Source organism: Chinchilla lanigera, unplaced genomic scaffold, assembly GCF_000276665.1.
Source record: "Chinchilla lanigera isolate Chin_1 unplaced genomic scaffold, ChiLan1.0 scaffold00088, whole genome shotgun sequence".
NCBI lineage: Eukaryota > Metazoa > Chordata > Mammalia > Rodentia > Chinchillidae > Chinchilla > Chinchilla lanigera.
The window spans coordinates 2,181,295-2,201,986 of NW_004955489.1; the positions used below are offsets into that span (position 1 = coordinate 2,181,295).

Below are 20,692 nucleotides of genomic sequence, written 5' to 3' on the forward strand. Positions count from 1 at the left end.
CATGTTTATATCTGTTTTCACGAGAAGCCACTTTGAAGATATCAATATGTAATACAACCACCATTGTTAATTCCCTACCACTTTGTTTGTAACTCTGTGTTGTCTGTATTGTGCTTGTGATATGTTGTAAAATGTTGTATGTCTGTTAATGTTTCCCCTCCTTTTATCTTTAAAATAAAAATTAAAAAACAAAACAAAACAAAACAAAACAAAAAACAATACATAGAAATTACAATTGATCTTCCCTGAGGCCATAACACTAAGTAAAACAAATCAGACACACAAGGTTAAATATTGCATGGTTTCTTTTATATGAAAATCCCAAAGTAAAAATAACTCAAAAGCAAAGAGCAAAATAAAAGACAGAAAAGAGGGAGGGAGACTGTGTGGACATGCGAAGGGGACCAGGAGATGGGGGCAAGATGGCAGAGCAGAAAGGGGAAATGAGATACGTGTAATTATTATGTATCACAATATGTATGAATAAAAATAGAATTGTGCACACAAAAACCCAGTGGGTATTATTCCAGCTCTGCCCAATTGGTTTAATGAATATAATCCATCACATCACTGGACTAAAAGAGCAAAACCATACATGGCTGTCAGCAGATGTAAATTTTAAGTCATACTTAAAATTGCCTTCCTGGGCTGATGAAGGTTTTATTACTGAGCCGACATCATCATGCCTGGCTCCTAAACTTCTCTCAGGAAACAGCTCTTGCAAAAGGTCTTCTCTCACTCTCCTCCCTGGCAAAAGCCATGCACAGACATCTCCAAACCTCAAGAAGAAAGATGGTTCTTGACTCAACAGCTTCTCAGTGGCCTTACAATAGAGTTGAGTAGGTGTTTCTTATGTTGCCAAACACATCTAAACCCCTAGAATAGAAACAGCCATGACTCAAACTGAGAGCCCAACACATTTCCACTGGTCATTCTGTGTAGTCCTACAAAGCCTTGCACCCTCTCCCAGGACCTCACTCTGGAGAACACATCCACAAACTATAAGGAAAGGAGTATAGGGAAAGAGCTACACTTTTCACTCTATGATGAAGACCACTACGAAGTGGCTCTGAGCATGATTTAAAATTAACCAACTGGCTTTCCATGTTCACTCGGGTGTCTGTCGAAGGCCATAGCTGAGGATGCCTGGCTTCAACCCTAATTAATTGAAAGAGGACTGCAGCTGCAGGCTCCACACTCCTACAAAAAATGTCAACCTAAAGATAAGGTAGTTCTTCTGACTGATGTAATTTACTACTTGGGAAAGTATCTCCCAAGGTCCTGCTAGATTCCTCTCAGATTTCCAGGTTTTCTTCAGTATCCCCCTCCTTTGTTTGAAAACCAAATAAATATGGGCCTCCCTGAGAAGTTTTTGTCTTAGCCCCAGAAAATCTCAAATTCTGTTAAGAGGGTTTGGAACCTCCTAGAGCCCTGAAATCATATCACTTGTCTCATTTATTTAAGCCTTCACCATCCATTCATTTGGAAGATTGTGGGCCTGATCAGTCCACAATAACTAAAGGATAATACTAACCCAATAACTATGTACTTCTTCCATGACTTGAGTAATCATTTGTATTCCTAGTACTTATACATATTTGATTTTATTATTTCAAAAATTTAAAAATCCTTTCTTGAAAGGCTAAAATTATTTTATCTGGGTATTCTGAGACTTCTGATGAGAAGTATTCTCAGGCTGAATGTTTCTATAACTGTAACCCCAACAGACAGTATAACTGAGTCTTGCATAAAAGCTGGTTCATGATCCTCTCTCTTTCTGAAATTACTGCCCTATCAGTGATTCTCACCAACACAAAATCTAACAAGATTAAACCACAATGGAAATCTGAATAGACTTCAAATTATTAAGGGGGTTGAGGAAGGAGTGAACAAAACTCTGACAATAAAAAGCCATGGAAATGATTACCAGTAAATTCTACCAAACATTTGAAGATTTATCTTTCATCATTCTCAAGTATTTTCAAAAAGAAGAGCAGGAAACGTTCCTCAAGTCATTCTATAAAGCCAGCACCACAGACCAGAATCCTTCATGAACACTGATGTCAAAATACTCAGCAAAACATAGCAGCAAACTAAACTCAGCAGCTTATTAAAAGTACCACATTTCTGTAATACTGGGAGTAACCTCATCACATAAAAAGATCTCCGAAACACCAACAGTTTAGTAAAAAAGCTTCAAGATCAATTTCCCTTCAAATTGGCTATGGTTTTTTTGTTTGTTTGTTTAGTTTTTTGAGACAGGGTCTCACTATGCAGTTTAGACTGGCCTCGAACTCACAATGATCCTCCTGCCTCAGCCTCCCAAGTGCTGGAATTACAGGCGTGTGCCTGCATGCCCAGCTCAGCCATATTTTAAAGCATATGCACAATAAAAACTTTCAGAAATGTTCATAAATAAGAACCTGAAAAAAGAAAAGATTTATAAAAATCTAAATTAATTATGTAATATATTTAACGTACACTATTCTAAATTACAACATATATTCTATGTAAATGAATTCTGGCAAGTACACATAGAAATTATAAAAATTAATAAAACAATCTGTGCAAATCAGTTAAAATACACTCAAAGAAAATATAATTTATTTCACTTAAGTATTAAATTATTTTTAAAGTAAAAATACAAAAATAATTTTAAAATGTTTTAGTTTCTAGTATTCTAGGAATAAAGAAATTTCTTAAAAAGAAATAAAAAAAAACAGTCATGTTTCACAGCCCTTAATTTTAAGATCAGGTCAAGATTAATTGCCTAACGCTGCTGATGTACCCATAAGGGAAAAAGAATGACACGTGTGTGTGTGGGTGTGTGGCCTATATACCCTGAGACATAAACAATGCTGGAAATTATTTTAAACTGTTTTAAATTAACTTGCCCTCAAAACAACATCATAATTTTAATAACAGAGTTTTCTATAACTACAGCTCAGCAATATGTATGGTGAACTAAGAATGAAAAGCCATAAATAATACAAAGATGATCTAACAGTTCCACACTAAATTTGATCTTTATATAAAATCATCTTAAATAGGTTTCTCTTACCAAGTATAAAAATGGAAAGTATTAATTAGTGTGAGTCAAATTTCAAAGGTTGCTCTATCTCAACCAACTTAATTGAGATAGCCAGAAATCACATTTGATTCTATTTTAAAATGAGACAGATTGATCAGAAAACGCTTTTAATTTTAAGGAAAACATACTAAAATAATTGAGAGCAAAGGGAATTTGGTAAGTTATTTTAATACTTATTTTTCCTATAGAAATCCTTAAACTTACCCCTTTTTATAGATTAATATGGCCACCTAGAGGAGAAAACATGACCCACAAACACACCATCACATTTTTGCTTTTTCCTACAATATCTGTATTTCAGGCTTCTAATAGGAGACCCAGTTAAAGGGATCATCTTGCATGAAACACTCATTGAGATCACTCAGAGAGCAACATAAATTTCGTGGTGGGACTGACAAGCAGTTTTTAATAACATTGCTTTGTGACTTTAGGTTAAAATTACTTATCTAAAATTGCTTTTCACTTTTTAAAATTTTTATTTTTATTAGTACCTGCTTGCGGTATATAATGATTACACTCACAGTGGGGACTTGGTGCATGTGCATAACACAGCCTAATTCTTTTTATGTCCCTCTCTTCTCTCCTCCTCTGTCTCTTGGTTCCCTTACCATGTGCAAAAGATCTAGCTCCCTATTTACTATTATCTTTCATTTTGCTCCTTGGTTTATTTATACTTTGGGTTTCTCATTTGGGGGAAACCATGTGATGTTTAAGCTTGTATGTCTGATTGATTTCACTTAACATTGTGGTCTCAAGGTGCATCTATTTTGCTAGAAGTTTATCCTTCTTTATGACACAGTAATACTCCATTATGTATAAATACAAGTCCTCCTCAGAGGAAGAGTGTACTGGGAGTCCTCGTGGTTCTCCACAGAGGTAGCTATGTGGGTGTGTAACACCCTCCCCCAACCCCCACCATGAGCATGTAAATGTGTTCTAGAAGCAGATTCTCCTCCTGCCAAAATACACAGCACAGAGGGGAACCGCTGGTGGGTGAAAGGAAAAGGTGACTCATTGGGTTACAAATCCTTCAACTTATTTCTGGTCCCCTGTTCATCCTAAATCCCAGTGAGAGCACTTTACCGAAGATATCTATCTCCATCTGGATAATCCAGACACTTCAGACTCAGCACAGTCAATGCTAAATTAATTGTCCCACCAGCTTGCTTCTCCAATGCTCTTTTACCTAAGCATCCTGATTCTCCACTCGCAGCACACATTCAGCCATTCATCAAGAGGGTAAATCCATCCCTACTTTGTCCCTAAACTCCTTGCTATTGAACATCTTCTTACTACCTAACTGATGCTTTTTGCCTCTGTGGCTCCAATCTGCTCCAGGTGTTCATCAAATAATTTAGGTCAGAAATGTGTGGAAAAGTCCAGGAGGGTTCAAAACACCTGGGTAAAATGAGATGAGGTGACTCTCAGGCAGCTGCACCAGTTCAAAGTTGAGGACAAGAACAGAAAAGCCACACAGGTTACAGTGCTTTCCTACCACTCTTACTGTAAGAGTACAAAGCCCATGCTAGAATGAAACGACTGCAGAGGAAAACAATGAAGACAGCAGAGAGAACAGCGTGTGGGAAGGAGTGCGTGCTGCGTCTGCAAAAGGGAAGGGCCTAGGGTCACAGATGCCCAACTTGAGGCTTGTTCACCACAACCTGACACCACCCCGGCACTCTCTGCACTGCTCTCATGCTCAACGGCTTTAAAGAGACACCCACCTACTACATGCCACACCCTTGCTAAAAATGGTACCACATAAGTCATCTGATTTAATCTGACAACCATAGCAGGCTGCTGCCATCCACATTTTACACACAATGAAACAGCAAAACACAAGCCACACTGCCCAAGGTTTCCCAGTAAATTCCGGTACTACATTACAGTAAGTCCCACATTACAGCCAGCGCCAGAATGTCAAGGATCAAATTCCAACATCTCTGCTCTTTCTGCTCTATTGTTAATGCGACTGGAGGTGCAGGAACACTGGGAGCTGGCTTCACTGCTTTGCATCACTATCTTTGAAAGCACACGTCTCGTTTTCCCTGTACCAAAAGGCATGTTTGAGCATGGCCTCCATGTGAAGTAGTTTTTATTTCTTCTTCTGCATCACATAATGATACTTCTAGATGCTAAACATTAAGTACATGATTGATTTATTATTATACTGTGTACTAACAAAAAAAGTAAGGTATACCAATCCTAAGTCAGCATGAAGTCACACACAAAAACATTCTTTGGCCCATTTGACAACTTGTGTCCTGAGGTAAGACTAAACATAAATCACTGTTATAAAATCAAGAATTTGTGCTTGCAAATACTAGAAGTGACATTTAAGATGTACTGTTCTTTTCTTTATTCCTGGGTATAAAGATAAAACTGCTATAGAGATCATATTCTATTAAGCAAGTGAACAAGGTGTTTAAATGTAGAAACAAATACGCTCTAACTAACAGCATAACCTTATCTGTATCACAGAAGGACGTACATACATGCAACAGTGGACTTATCACCATTCACACAGGCTGTATCCGAAAGTCCCTGTCAGCACAAAAGTTGAAACCAATGAGACAAAATAGCAATCCCTGAAATCACGGAAGTCCTTGAACAATTCCTTAAACTGTTGGGAAAGCATACTGTACTATAGCACCCGTTTTCAGTACATTCATCTCGGACCGTTCTTCCCCTCCTGCACGGACGGCTCGCATTGAGCTCGGGCTTGGGGCAGTGGGAAGGGAAAAGCGCCCTTCTCCAGGGGAAGCCACACAGCTCCGGGGCCAGGACCCGCGCCCACGTCCACTGAGAACTGCGCACGCGCTGCTCCCCGTGCATGCGCAGCAGGCATGTTCAGTGAGGAGCGCTCACTAGAGTGATCACGTTATTTACGCTACTTGGTGTTTTGCTTTTGGGTACTCTGGTCCTGGTTTTGATTTCTGACGTAAGCCCAAAGCTTTTCTAAGAAACATGACTGAGAGAAACACATGCTCTCGTTTAGTGTGCAAGCACAGGTGCCTAGAATTTCAGACACAATATGGTCAGGCGTCATTTTTTAAAAGTAAAATCAACTGTCTTACCTTCATCTACTGACGCTTCACTACTGTATCCATCATACTCCGCAGATAAAGGACTGTACTTTTGTCTTGTTTCCCAAGCATAGTTCTTTTGTCTAGAATCTACCAATGGCAGTCTAGAACTGTGTGTTCTGGACAAAGCCTCATGATATTTACCCAAAGCTTCATCTTCACTTTCAGACGACGAACCATGCTCATCTCTGTCCATGTAGGAATTATCTATTTGGAATGACAGGGAGAGGAAATGATAATTTTACAACACTGAAGTACAAGAACCTTACTAGAATTATACACACAAGTAAGCACACACTCAAAAACTACATATATATGCACACATATATATGTATATATGTATATATATATATGTCAATATGTGAGGGGAGCCAATTTAGAGATGAAATAATCCTTGAAATTACTGACTTCCTTGAAAATGCCTTAAGTTGCCTTCAAAACACAGTATAACATGTATTTTTACATATAAATATATACATACACACACACAAGCTGAATTTTCAGTTCTAGAGAGGTATAACCTTTTCACGGAGGAAGTGCAAGCTTTAGATTTTTGTGTTTTAATACAAAAAATCAATTTATAGTCTATATTAATAATCTTCAATCACGGGATGTTTTTCACACTTGTTACACATGAAGTAAATTACAGTGCTTGTCATTTTACACAGCTTTTTAAAGTTGTAAGCACTGCCAGTACCTGATTCAAATAATTTATGTTACAAGATGTATTTTTTCTTTTCACTTTGGCTAATGTTTTCAAAACTGCCAATGCTCAGTTCTAACCGTGAAACAGAAAAATGGGCTGACACAATCACTGGCAGAATTATAATTTCTACAACTTTTATAGAACAAGATCGCAAAACACACGTAATTTTGAAATCTATAAAATCTTGGCTCCATTTCTTAGGAAGTAATTAGCGGGTGAACAAGAAAATATGTTTGAGACAATTTACTCCATTATATATAGAAAAAAGAAAACCAAAATAATAGATAACACATACATCCATCATTAGGCCCAGTTACATTCTAATCTATGCGAGGACAGAGTCCTTACAAATGGGGAGGTGAACTCACAAGCACAGAAACAACAATGACAACATCAGATTGCAAGAAAAGAGAAAGGTTATAAAACAGAAGGTGAACCTGTATTCCTGTTTTAAATATGTGTATAGTACACACCTCCCTGGATGCAATATATACCACAGACATGCAATGTGTGTATGTACAAACAAAATGCATTCTCCCTGGAAGAATATATGCCAAACTGTTAACCCTTCTTATCTGTAAAAGGTGAGATTAGTAGAAATATTTTAAATATAAATAAATTTCCAACAAATTTTTCAAGACATTAAAAGTTGAGCTAGGCCAGGTGTGCTGGCACAGGCCTATAATCCCAGCACTTGGGAGGCTGAGGTAGAAGGATTTCTTTGAGTTCAAGGCCAACTTGAGCTATAAAGTAAGTTCAAGGCCAGCCTTAACTTTATAATGAAATCTTGTCTCAAAAAGACAATAAATAAATAAATAAATAAATAAATAAATAAATAAATAAAACTAGAACTCTGCCATTGAAAATTCTCCTGGACAGCACTGAGATGAAGGTAGAGACAGTCTAGAACCAAGGCCCCTGACTCCCAGTTTAGAGCTGTGAGTGCTCTGTCAGATACCAGAGTGGTGGTGGTCATAGGCAGCGAGGGCCTGCCAGACTCTATGGTCACACTGTACCTACTACCGCATGTTACCAGAGTGAGTACTGTACTCATCAATAGAGAAGAGCGGGGCGCAATAGCATGCATGGAACCCTAGTACTCTAGGAGGCTGAGGCAGGAGGATCACAAGTTTAAGCCCAGCCTAGACAACTTAGTGACTTGACGAGACTGTGTTTCAAAATAAAAATATTTTTAAAAATGAATGGGAGCATTAGGTATGGTAAATATGTACTAATAAAAATTTTTTAATTAAAAAATAAAAAAAGAGCTAGGGATATAGCTCAGGGTGGAGGCTCTGAGCTCAATCCCCAGAAATGAAAAAAAAAAAAAAAAAAAAAAATATAAGAGATCTCTCCTTTTTTTATAGTTCATAACTCCTACATCAGAACCTAGAATACACATGCTATAAAGGTAATATTACAAATCAGCTAAATGAAAGGTTAATCCGTGGGTCAAAAATTCTCAAAATGGCCAGGCATGGTGGCACACACCTGTTATCCTAGCACTCCAGAGGCTCAGGCAGGAGTATTTCCATGAGTTCAAGGCCAGCCTGGGCTACATAGTGCATTTAAGCCCTGCTTGAATCACAGAGCAAGACTGTGTCTCAAAAAAAAAACAAAAAAAACAGCGAATTCTCAAAATGATGTTTGGGATAAAGCATGTCTCAGTGCAGTACTGACTATATTTTGAAGAGGTCGACAGAGGGTTTCTTTCAGTACCAGTGTACTTCTTTATGAACTGGTTACTGGTGCCCATCCTGTTGTTATTTTCTGAGTAAAATAACATGTACACTATTTTTACTCTTAGGTACTCTGCCTTTACTTTTAATTATTTGTTTACTTTTGCTATTTCAACTAATAAGGCTACCAGGGCTACTAAAAGCCACTGTATCTGACATCCAAAAACTGGTATAAGAATAGATTCTACAATGGGTATGTTTTCCAGAATTGCCATTCCTTTTTCATCAACTCATCCATCCTAACCAGCCTCTCCTATGCCATTTAAAAAGCATTCATATGATCAATAAGTAGCAACGCTACTATACGTAAGTCATGCAGCACAACTGAAAAAACGTTTACCTCATCTCTATAGCTACTCGGTTTATATAAGAATCTGAAATGGAAAAACTCCAGAGGTATACTTTATAAATAAATGCCAGGGAACTTTAGGCCTTCTAATCAGATCAGACATAAACAGAGATGACTAAGGACTATCTGAAGTAATTCCTATCAGTATGAACCGCAATAATGTTTTCAAAATTGTCAAAAATATTGTGGCTAAAAACTATAAGTGCTGACTCAGAATGTTCACTCTTTATTTTAAAAACTCATGAATAATAATAATATGTTATTTATATCTACTCGTTATAAACTACAAGAGTCATGTAAAAGTTTTAATGCATGGTTAAATGAATAGACATATCCTGAAAGATGTTATTAAATAAGATTTACTGCTCTCTCAAACACAAAACATTTTCTATAGATTTTATATTATGGCAGATTTGAAAAGCAATGTTGTACAAAGGACTTAGAAGTTAGTTTTAAAGATGCAAAATTTTAAATGCAAGACTCTAACAGCCAAATAAACTTCAGCTAAAGTATGCACACTACTTAAGAAAACACAGAGTTTCCGCTTGTAAAATAAATGCTCATTAAGAAAAAACATGGATGCTGAAAAATTGGCTAAACAACACAAAGAGCAGGGGCAAAACTGAGTGGTGCCTAAATAATGATCCTGAAACTATTAGAAAAAACTGAATGGCTTTTAACTATCTCCCCAAAAGATGATCCAAAAAAGTCTTAAATTAGATATATAGATAAGGATAGGAAAGTTGAGAAATTTGAACTTTGTTTTCCTAAATTTAAAAAAAAAAATCAAAAGAAAATTTAATCACTCAAACCAACACTATATGAGACCTCACCTTCTTCTGGTATTATCTTAGAATATTTTTCAACTTTACTCTTTGCTGTCCCTTTCTTGGTAGAACTGGCTTCGTTTTGGTTTGTTTGTACGTCTCCTCTCACTTTGTGGTATGCTGCTGGGTTTATCTGTCCTCTGATTTCTCCAGGAAACTTATCTTTCGAATTAGTTGAAAGTGCCAAGGATACATCTTCTTTCACAGTGGATTTCTGTGGCCTATTTCTCTTGCTTGTGTAAACATCTTTTGGACAACATTCATTTCCCAAACACTCACTCCCTTTGAATCCTTTATTTTTGAATTGTTTTTCAGCTTTCTTAAAATGATCAGAATGCCCTACATCAAGATTTTGATTTTTATTGAAAGGTCCCATTTTCTCCTGATCTCCTCCCACAAGCACAGGTTGAGATTGTATTTTGTGTTTATCTGTAGCCATGTACTTCTTTTTCTCATATAATATGTTTACTCCATGGGTGGGATTCTGACTTCCTTTCATTCCTTGGTACCTTGACTCCTTTACATCATTCTTATCATTCCTGGAGATTAATAAACCAATTGTTTTACATCTGTCAGTACTTTCAAGTTCATGACAAGTCGATTCAGCCCTTGGACTCTGCCTGTTTACTGATATCCCGCCAGTATTCATATGGCTTTTCAAAGACTCACCAGTATTACTGAATTCTTGGTACCCTAATAGAGTGTGCTGCCTATCGCTAATACATGTGAGCAATCTCTCTTCATGCATCCCTCGTTCTTGCTTTTGTGAAGCTGAAGTAGTATAACAATTCATTGGCTCTGCTCTGTGTTCCGCGCTGGACTGTGTTTTCTGATGAGCAGTGTTTCTGGAGACATCTGATGACACGGCATCCTTTGACTCAGAAGTGTCTCCAGCTTCTTCTGCTGCCGCACCTTCCTCTAGGTGAAGGCCATTTATCATACTTGTCACCTGCTCAGCAACTGAATCAGTGAAGGCATAGCTGACCTCCCCAACAGCAGTGGTCAGGTCCTCCACAGCACTACTGATTGTGTCCACAAGGGAGGACACTGAGGGGAGATTCTGCTGAAAATTTTTGAAAAATGCCATTTTCTATGTCCTTGTTCCTAAAAGATGCAATAACTGAATTTTCTCTTCCCAAAACATCAATTACTTTGGAACTGAGATTTAACATTTACTTAAATGTTGCGACTCAATATTTCAGTATTAGTATTTCACACCGTGGCTTTTACTCTTTCTGTAAATACAACATGTATGAAAGAAGTATGTTGAAGTAAAGACTCTTCTGGGAAATATTTAAAAATCAAAGCACTTGGCTTAAGTGTAATGATATTTTTTCCCACTGCACAGTATCTTAACAGCAGCAAGACAACACTGTCCCCTCAAACACTACTGGCTTTTTATTCTATACCTGAAAGAAGAAGTATAAAGAGGATTTTTATTATGTACTTTTAGTTTACTTATTAATATCTGACACAAGGGGACTACCATATTAATTACCAATACCATTCCAAATTAAGGAAAACATCTAAGGGAGACCATGTGAGCAATTCTGCATAGAAGTAACATAGTGGAAAGCAGGTGCGCTCCTCTGGCTAGCAGCACATACAGGCGCTAAACTGATACATTTCCTCTTCTCTGATTTCATAATAGCTACAAGGTAAGTACTGTTCCTATATAGTAAATGAAAGAAAAACAAGACTCAGAAAAAAATGAGAAGTTCCCTAAGACCTTTGCAAGGGCTCCTGAAGGTCAACCTAGCTTAACAGTAACACTAAGGGAATGGTAACTGGTCCCCTGCCGCTGCTCCCAAGAGCACACTGGGACTTTCCAGAGGCTATGTGACAAGACTGCACGCGGAAGGAGACGCCGGACTCTCGTTATGCCTGGCATGAGAGACTTGGGAAAAAATGTAAATATGCCACTCTTCTCTCCAACTTTTTTTGTTTTAAAAAATATAGCTTTAAATTTAGAAATGTTATTTATATTAATATGTAATAGCCTTGTTAGTTTTTAGAAATAAATTTATAAAAAAATTTTAAAATTTGTTATAGCTTCTAATACAATACATATTAATAGATACAATCCACATAAACAATAGTGGATTTTTAGGGTTCTCAGTGATTTTTTAGGGGTGTAAAAGAGGTAATTAGAAAAAGAAAAACCAGGAATGTTGACTCCAGAGAATTACTGAAGGCTACTGGAAGAGCTGTGTTTAACCACTTCACTCCACACAAATTACCCAAACACAGGACTGGAGCTGAGTATGAGAAACAAGTCAGAGCTCTATAAAGTACCACCATTGCTGAACGAAAGTGTCACAAGTGTAACTTAATAATAGATTTTTATAAGTAATGGGGCTCTCACTTTTTAAATTCTCAGAAATAAGAAAAAAAGCATTTCTCCAACATATGTACATAGACAAAAAAAAAAGCAAGATTTCTCTATTATTCCTCAAAACTCTTCTAATTAATACCTTGCTTCTGTAACTTTCAATTTCTTGCTGCTATCATTTATACAAGGCAGACTCTGAAAACAGCAAATTAGAAACGCTTACACTAGTTGAAAATAAAAACCTCCAAGGAATTTTTCTGTGTCAAAAAGAACGATATATCTTTCATCTTTCCTAGTATTTAGTAATACTAAATAATACAATGCCTATGGTACCAAGATAGGGAGTGGAACACTACTTTTTATAAATATATGGTAAATGTTTAAACTTTTTGAAATTTTTACAGTAAAACACAGTGCTATTAATCCTCCTCAAATTACTCCCCCTTAGGTCAATCACATGAATCTCATCTTTCTTGTCATATTCTGAAACAGTTCTGGAAATCTTCTTTTGTGAAATAAATAAATAAATATATATATATGGGGAATTCCGCTGCTGAGTGCCATCCAATGGAAAGGCACACTCATTCAGATGTACGGTGTGATACTCATCCACCTTATTCACCAGATTTGGCACAGTGAAAAGTAAACATTTTGAATCTATTCAGGACACCGATGCAACTAAAAACACTCATAAAGTAGGACTTCCAGACTGCTTCCGAAAGCTGCAAGAATGGTAGCAGAGGTGTGTCCCAAGCAAGGCAGGGTACTCTGAAAGGAATTAATGGCAATGTGTCTTTTACTGTAGTAACTTTTAAAATTTAAACGTTCACCATACGTTTGGTCACACCTCATATCTATACACTAAGTGACTAGGGCAAATCTTATCTAAGCAACAAAATTATTCACCTGCTGAGAATTATTCAGTAGTTCAAAGTAAAGGGTGAGTTCTATCAGACATCTTCGGGGGCATGGGCCAAGCACACAGGGCAATGCATTTTAAATATGCAAATATCAAGCTACTGTCTTCTTCCTATAGCACATCTGCTTATGTATGGTCTCCAAAACATATTTATAAATGAAAAATAAGGTTATTCTGTGACCATAAACAAGTACTGTATATAATATTTTAGTACTTCATGAGCAACAGAGGACATCTAAACATAATTTATTTAATAGATCCGCTACTGTTACACAATAATGGCTCAAACATAAGTTTATTATGTCAAATCCATTCTTTTATTGTATACATAAAAATAAAGAATAGTACAGATAAAAAGGGAAGAAGAAATATGATACTTACACATTTTATCTTGTGAATTCTTCCTTGCACCATATCCTGATCCAAGATCTGGAAACCCGCCAACATTTTCAAAACAGAACTTCTTATTAATATAGAGAAAAAGGAGCAGCATCAAGATAATAAACACCCCAACAGCTGACAAAAATCCAACTGCCTCTGGAGATACTAGAGAAAAAAAAGTCACAGCTGTAAGCATTTATTATTCCTAAAGCTACAAATAAGAAGGAAACCCCCACATGTAAGTTAAATTACTGCCTTATTTGAATTACATTTTTAAATCATCATAGTTTAAAATAGTTTATAAGAGAAACAGTGAAGTTTAGTGACAGTTGTTCAATACATTCAATAACATTCATTCAATTTCTCTAAGTTTCTCTATGAATTATGTTGAAACAATTTCGAAAAACTTTCTCCAAAATAGGCAGTCAATAAATACATAATACACTGAAGGATATTACAAAAATTTAAACAGAAGATTAGAAAAATATTCCTCATGTACAAGAACTATCAGATCCATGAGAACACGTACTATCATGCTTATCTCTAAAGCTTTGTTGGCCCCTTCTTAGCAAATAAGCTCTGGACCCACTACTGGCATGTAAAGCTCCAGCCTCTCTTCAGCGTGTACTCCAGTCAGACAGGCCTACTCCACTGCCTCAGAATCACTGTGTCAACACCACATTCCTGTGTTTGTTCATCCTCTTCCCCTTGCTGGGGATGGCCAAATCTTCTGCATTCCTGTATCCCACTCATGCACTCATCAACAAGGACCTCTGAAGCATGACCACGCACCAGGTATTGCTACATGCACAGCTCCTGTTTTTCTTGAACAATGAGGTGAAGGCAATTACTGTACAACAGTGTCATAATGTATGTGACTGGGGGAGAACAGAGACAACAAGAACCACATAAACCCTTGATGCAGTGTTGGAGCAGCAAATGAGCTTCTCTGAAAAGTCTATGGCCTCCAAAATGGTATCTTAAGAGCTACTAAGAATGAGAGATGTTAACACTATCCCAGGTAGAAGGACACTGTACATGAAGTCCTAGAGCTGGGAGATCACTGTACATGCCAAAAGCTGAATGAAATTTGTTCTGATGAGCTACCAAATTTTCAAAAGAATCTGTTCTCAAGAAAATACACAAGGTCCAAGTGTGATGGCACACACCTGTAATATCAGCACTCAGGAGGCTGAGGCAGAAGGATTGCTGTGAGTTCTGAGCTATGTAGTGAGACCTTGTCTCAGGAGACAGACAGAGAGAGAGAGAGAGGTGGGGAGGGAGAAGGGGAAGGAGAAGGGGAGGGGGGGAGGGGAGGAGAAAGAGAGGGTGCGGGGAGGAAGGGAGGGAGAAAGAAGGCGGGGAGACAGATGAAACCACCCAGGGAGATTTTATAGAGTGAGAGTCCTCTCCAACTTTTCCAGTCCCCAGCAATCTCTCTTCCTGTGAACTTGCACACTATTTATCACTACACGAGTCATTTGGAGTTAACAGGAACTAAAATTTCATACATCCAGTGTCTTTCAAGTATGGGTTGAGAATGAACCTGGGGTCTCAAATATTCCCCACAAACTACAACCTACTTTTTTCCATCAGCTGAGCAGCACCTAACATGCTATCTCCTCCAATATTCTTCCATAAATGGGAGAACCGTGGTAATCCACACTAACCTATCTGTTACAAGTAAGTGACCAGCTAGTCAATGAGCGCCTTGGTCTCCTGCTTCTCATTGTCCGTAGAAGCCAGGCACACCAGCAGTGACGCAGAGTATGGCCCTGCACTCTACTCGAAGCCGTCTCAACAGTGCTGTGGCAGCAGATGGATGGCAGCGCCACCGCCTGCCGCGGGGGAGGAGCGGCGAGGGCGCGTGCTGGTGCGGGTGTCAGGCTGGTGTTGGAGGCAGATCCCATCACAGACTAGGAAGTCACATCTTGACACCAGCTCTGCCAGTCTTGTTCTCAGGCTGGAACACAGCCTGGGAAGGAAGCAGTGTTGTGACAAAATAAGCTAAGGCATACAACAACAACAGCAACACAGGGGCATGCGGGAGCCTTGAAGGAGGAGATAAAAATGAACACAGAATTGCCATCAGCATTTCTATGAGTTTCATAAGCAAGTCAGAAACTGGTGTAAAGACACAAAGCAGAACAGTACTTCAACACTATCCTGTAACAGTAAGTGGTGCAGAGGCTTCCTCCTAGCTTGGGCCCAGAACACACCCAGAAAAAACTTAACGCCTCAAGCGGCTACACAGGATTAGATATTATGCAACCCAGAAATCTCACATTTCTTGAAAAACCAAGAAAGTCTACATCACGTAAAGAAAGCCAGGAGCTGCTGGCAAAAACAGCAACAAACACGTGTAGAATATACTATGTTGATATTCATCACTTTAAGCCCTTCACATAAATCAACTCATTTAATCTTTTAAAAAATCCTATTATCGTCCCCATAACAAACTGAGAAACACGGGTAGGAAACCATGTACTTTCATTTCCTTACTTTGTCTTCCTCCTTCCTTTCGAAAACTTTCAGCCCTGGGGGAAAGATCGACTGTAAACAAGTGTGCCAGGATGTATTGTATTAACTAGTTTAACAGAGGTAGGAGTACAAATGACTACTGCGTCACAAAGAGAAACATTCCCTGAGAAAGTCACAAAACGACTTATCAAGGAGAGAACACTGGAGGAGGGCATGACAAACTATAACCAGGAAGAGGACGGAGAAATGTGCGAGGAAAGACACAGTGGATGTGACACGCCACAGGCACCGAGGGGCCCCGCCACGGCTCTCTTATTCACACTACCCTCGATCTACCGAGCACAGTACTGTCAGCACAGCTGACACAAAAACGTGTGAATGCATGCATGACGATGTGTCTCCTCCTATTTCATGTGAAAAATGTCACTTGCTAAATAAAACCAAACTTTAAAATGTAGGTGCTGAACTTTCTTAATGGTAAATCTCTTAGATTACAAGTTTTTAGATAAATATATACTGTGACATGGGACAAACTTTTTAAAAAGCTTTCCCTTCTAAGAAAAGATAAAATATGTCTGCAGTAAACATACTAAGCATACAACATTTTCAGTAAGAATAAGATTCGGGGGCTGGGGATTTAGCTCAGTGGCAAAGCGCCTGCCTGGCAAGCGCAAGGTCGTGAGTTCGGTTCCCGGTACCAGAGAAAACCCCCCTCCAAAAAAAAAACAAAGAAACAAAGACTGAGATTTCCCCCTAGCATCTTATCTAACAATGAATCCACTTATGAAACTACCCTTTCTACATAAGTATTCCTAAGAATACATTTAATTATACATAAGTGTATCCTTTTCAAGTCTTCTAGATCATCCACTGCAAACAAGAAGATCCATATAAAAATGCCTACCTCCATTTAAACGGGGCCTTCAAAGTGTCTACTGGAAAGCACACAGTGAGTTAGGTTAGGTTAGTATTATACTTTTGAAGAATCAATTTGGCTGAATGCAGTAAAAAACTCAATATTCACTAATGCGCTGTTTTGCCCTCACCCAAATTTATAATATTTTAATATGCTAGACAAAATGAAGATGAGCTAACAACAATATTAGCAATCTCAAATACCTAAGAGTTCTCATGACTTACCAGGGACTATTAAGCGCTTTGTGAGCATTATCTCCTCTCATCCTCACTATGACCCAAATGGACATATACATATTTCTTAAGTTTTTTGTTTTGTTTTATTTTGGGTTTTTTGAGACAGGATCTCGCTATGCAGTTCAGACTGGCCTTGAACTCACTGCGAGGCCAGGCTGGCCTCAAACTCACAGCGATCCTCCTGCCTCAGCCTCCAAGTCCTGGGATTACAGGCATGTGCTAGCATGCCCAGCCCAAAGTGATAGATACAGATACTGACACTCTGAAAAGGGTACAATTTTCAAGATGTTTACACTGTTATTCAGTGAGAGAATCTGGATTGGAACTCTGCTGGACTCCTGAACGCACACTGTTAACTGCTAATCTCTTTGCTTCCCACTGGCTGGGCACTGTTGTCGTCTGTTTTCATTTTAAGACATAACACTCAAAACAACATGACGATAGGTAAGTAGAATGATACTGCACATTAGTAAACTGAGGCCCATAAAATAACTTATCCAAGTCACAGATCTATGAAGTGGAAGAGGCTGGACTCGAACCCAGACATCCTGACTCCAAAGTCCATGATGCTAAGCCTGAGCAACACTTCCTCATGCCAACCGCATAGAGAAGTAAGAGAAAGGTGTGCAGCCAGGGTGACAGAGCTGACTGCACATGTTATGAGCAATACTGCACTGTATTACTTAGCTTTCATGTAGGTGAAAAGATACCAACTGGTTTCAATTTTCTCAAAATAAATACATAAATTATCAAACTGAAATCACAATTTTTCTACTGAAGTTTCAAAGCTAGGCATGATAGTGCATATCTGTAATCCTGGCACTTTGGGAGGCTGAGGCATGAAGATTTCAAGATCAAGCCCAGCCTGGGCAACTTGATGACTTAGAAAGACTTTGTCTCAAAACACAATTTTTTTTAGAAAGGGGGACTGGATGCAGATCAGTGCAAAGGCCCTGGGTTCAATCCCCAGTACCACAGACACACAAAGATATGTTTTAAAATTCATTTTAGAACTACTCTGAGAAAATAACATCAATGACACATTCTTATGAGCCACATCTGAAAGTTAACGATACTTTCAAAACTGCAAGTACTCTGGCTGGGCATGGTGACATACACCTGTAATCCCAGAACTTGGGAGGCTGAGACAGGAGGATCGTTGTGACTTTGAGGCCAACCTGGGCTACATAGTGAGTTCAAGGCCAGCCTGCACTACAAAGTGAGACCCTGTCTCATAAATAATAAATAAACAAACAAACTATAGGTATTCTACAGAACAATAAGTTCACTGTGAGTTATATGACACCATATTAAGTAGAGAAGGGCACAAGTTATAGTATCTCATCAGAAAACACAGAAAGTTCAGTTTGTCCAAGATGAGTGATTATTTATAATACATAAACTAAACTGGTTCTGGTATTTATCTTTATATTCAGAAATGAACATATGTACTTGCAAAACACCAAACTTTAAAGAGATTCTACTGTCATAATTCAACTTTCACTAATAATGGTAAAAGTTATTTTAATTTCTAGAGATAAGTCAGCCATTCAAAAAAAGGATAAAATTGTAGTCTTATAAAAGTCAAAGCAAGAACAAACACATTTGACTTTCAAAGTATAACCATTTACTTAAATTCTGCTTTAAACTTTTTCACAAAAGAACATTCGTTAGTAAAGTTTTTAAGAAAAATACCAGAATGTGCGTATGTGTGTGTGTGTGTGTAATGGAACTATTTATCTACTAAACAAATATATCTTCACTTTTTATGTACTTGTGCCATAACCACGCCAAATAAAATCATTTTTTTATCAAAGCAATTGAGTTATAACTTTTAAAACAAATTTTACAAGTCTATCCTCATTACTCATGATATTTGCAATGTAATATTAAACAAAAAGTACCCCTAGGCTTCACCTAAGTCTTTAAAACAAAGGATACAGAGCACCACTTACACTCTGCGCGCAGGGAGGCGGTGTGGATTGCCCTTGCACAGGAAACCCTAGTCCTCTTACCCCCGTTTGGGTCCGTTAATAATTCATTTCACAGATGCAATTCCACCTCTTGACCAAAATGCAAACTAGGTAAGAAGCCAACTTTCATTTTAAGAGAAATATTGGTTTTCTATTTAAAAAGGAGAAAATATTTTCACATTTTAATCAGTAAAATTTTCCTTTTTTTAATGGTTTGGACACAAAATACATCATTATCAGCGATTCCAAGAAATAATTTAGAAACAAGAGAGATTTGGTCTCTTTAAATTTCCTTTTATGGCATCTCAATTACTTGCACAAATAAAGTCTCTCTTAAGAGTTTACACAGTGTTATGATATAGATGATGCAAAACTCAGAAGGAGATACAGAAATCACAGAAAAGGGTGTAACACACAGCTGCGAGCTCTATACTCTATAAACAGCACTTTGTTATGCAGTGGTACCTTGGCTCATGAACTTAATGTGTCTCACAGCTTCGGGGAGGGGCTGCAGTTGGGTTTGTCACCCGATGTGGAGTTAGTGAATGGAAGCAAAATTCTGTCAAATGCTTTTGTTTGAGAACCAAATTGTTTGTGAACAGGATGACTCAGGATCTGAGGGATTACTGTAAAGAGACTGACTCACTGCTCAGTGACTGGAGGGACAACAGAGGGAAGGGGCAGGTGGGTGGCCATGCAGAACACTAACACGGCTGGAAAAACTGTCCTCCAAGAGGACAGCTGGCCAGGTCAACAGAAGGAACCTGACTTGCTTCACAGATGGAACTATCGACAGATTTAGTTACAGGTCCTTCAAGCATGATGAAATAAATTGAAATTAATTCAAGTATCATAACAACAAAACTTCAATCAATTCTAAAAAAAGTTGGAAGAAAATCTGAACAGTATTTAGATATGGAACAAAATATCTAATATATTTAAACCAAATGCTTAATATGCAGACTTAGTAATATGTAATGCATTCATAATATATTTAAGTACAAATAATATAAAAGTTCTATCAAATCTCTGAGAGAGATTTTTCTTCAAGGCAATCTTAATTGAGAATTCAAAATTCCAATTCCAATGAAGACAAATTTATTTTCCCGACCAACCTCCCTACAGCAAAGCTTTTCATCATTCTTTTGAACAACAGATTAGTGTTAATTGTCTCAAATTTTTTCACTGCCTACTCAATGTATAGAAATTAGCTCAAAATTATCTGCATGTCAAATGGCACAGGCAAGTTCTAAGGTAATTCCTTTATCTGCTTCACATTTTCAATGATTCTTTGCTCTTTCTTTTCACTTAAGAGCTTCATAGCTGAGCTACTATAAAAAAGATTTTGGAAATTCAACAGAACGTCCTAGTTAAAGCTCATCTGTGATATCAACCAGTTTCAGATATGCTCATTTCAGTACTGAGTTCAAAATCATCAAAATTCTGACACACTGAAAGCAGTTTCCTTCACATCTCTTGGAGAGACACCATCTTCCTCTAGAATTTAATGTTATGCCACTAGTTCTTTTCTCGAAGTGATAGAAACATCCTTTGCTCATTCTGCAAACATTTCCCACCAAGCCTGCTGTTTTCAAGGGATGCAGCCTTTGCCGAAAATACCAAATGCTCGAAGCATACAGGTTGGGGGTGTCTGAA

The 20,692-nt window shown here is 37.9% G+C and overlaps 1 protein-coding gene across 1 annotated transcript in view; it reads right to left on the reverse strand.

Moving 5' to 3' along the window:
* Syt14 (synaptotagmin XIV) overlaps window positions 1-20,692 on the reverse strand; it is a gene marked incomplete at its 5' end in the record, with an annotated part of 257,951 nt that overhangs the window by 163,411 nt on the left and 73,848 nt on the right. The window contains 2 exon segments of the mRNA XM_013504506.1: window positions 6,169-6,384; window positions 13,431-13,595. Coding sequence (XP_013359960.1) covers window positions 6,169-6,384; window positions 13,431-13,542 — 328 coding nt within the window.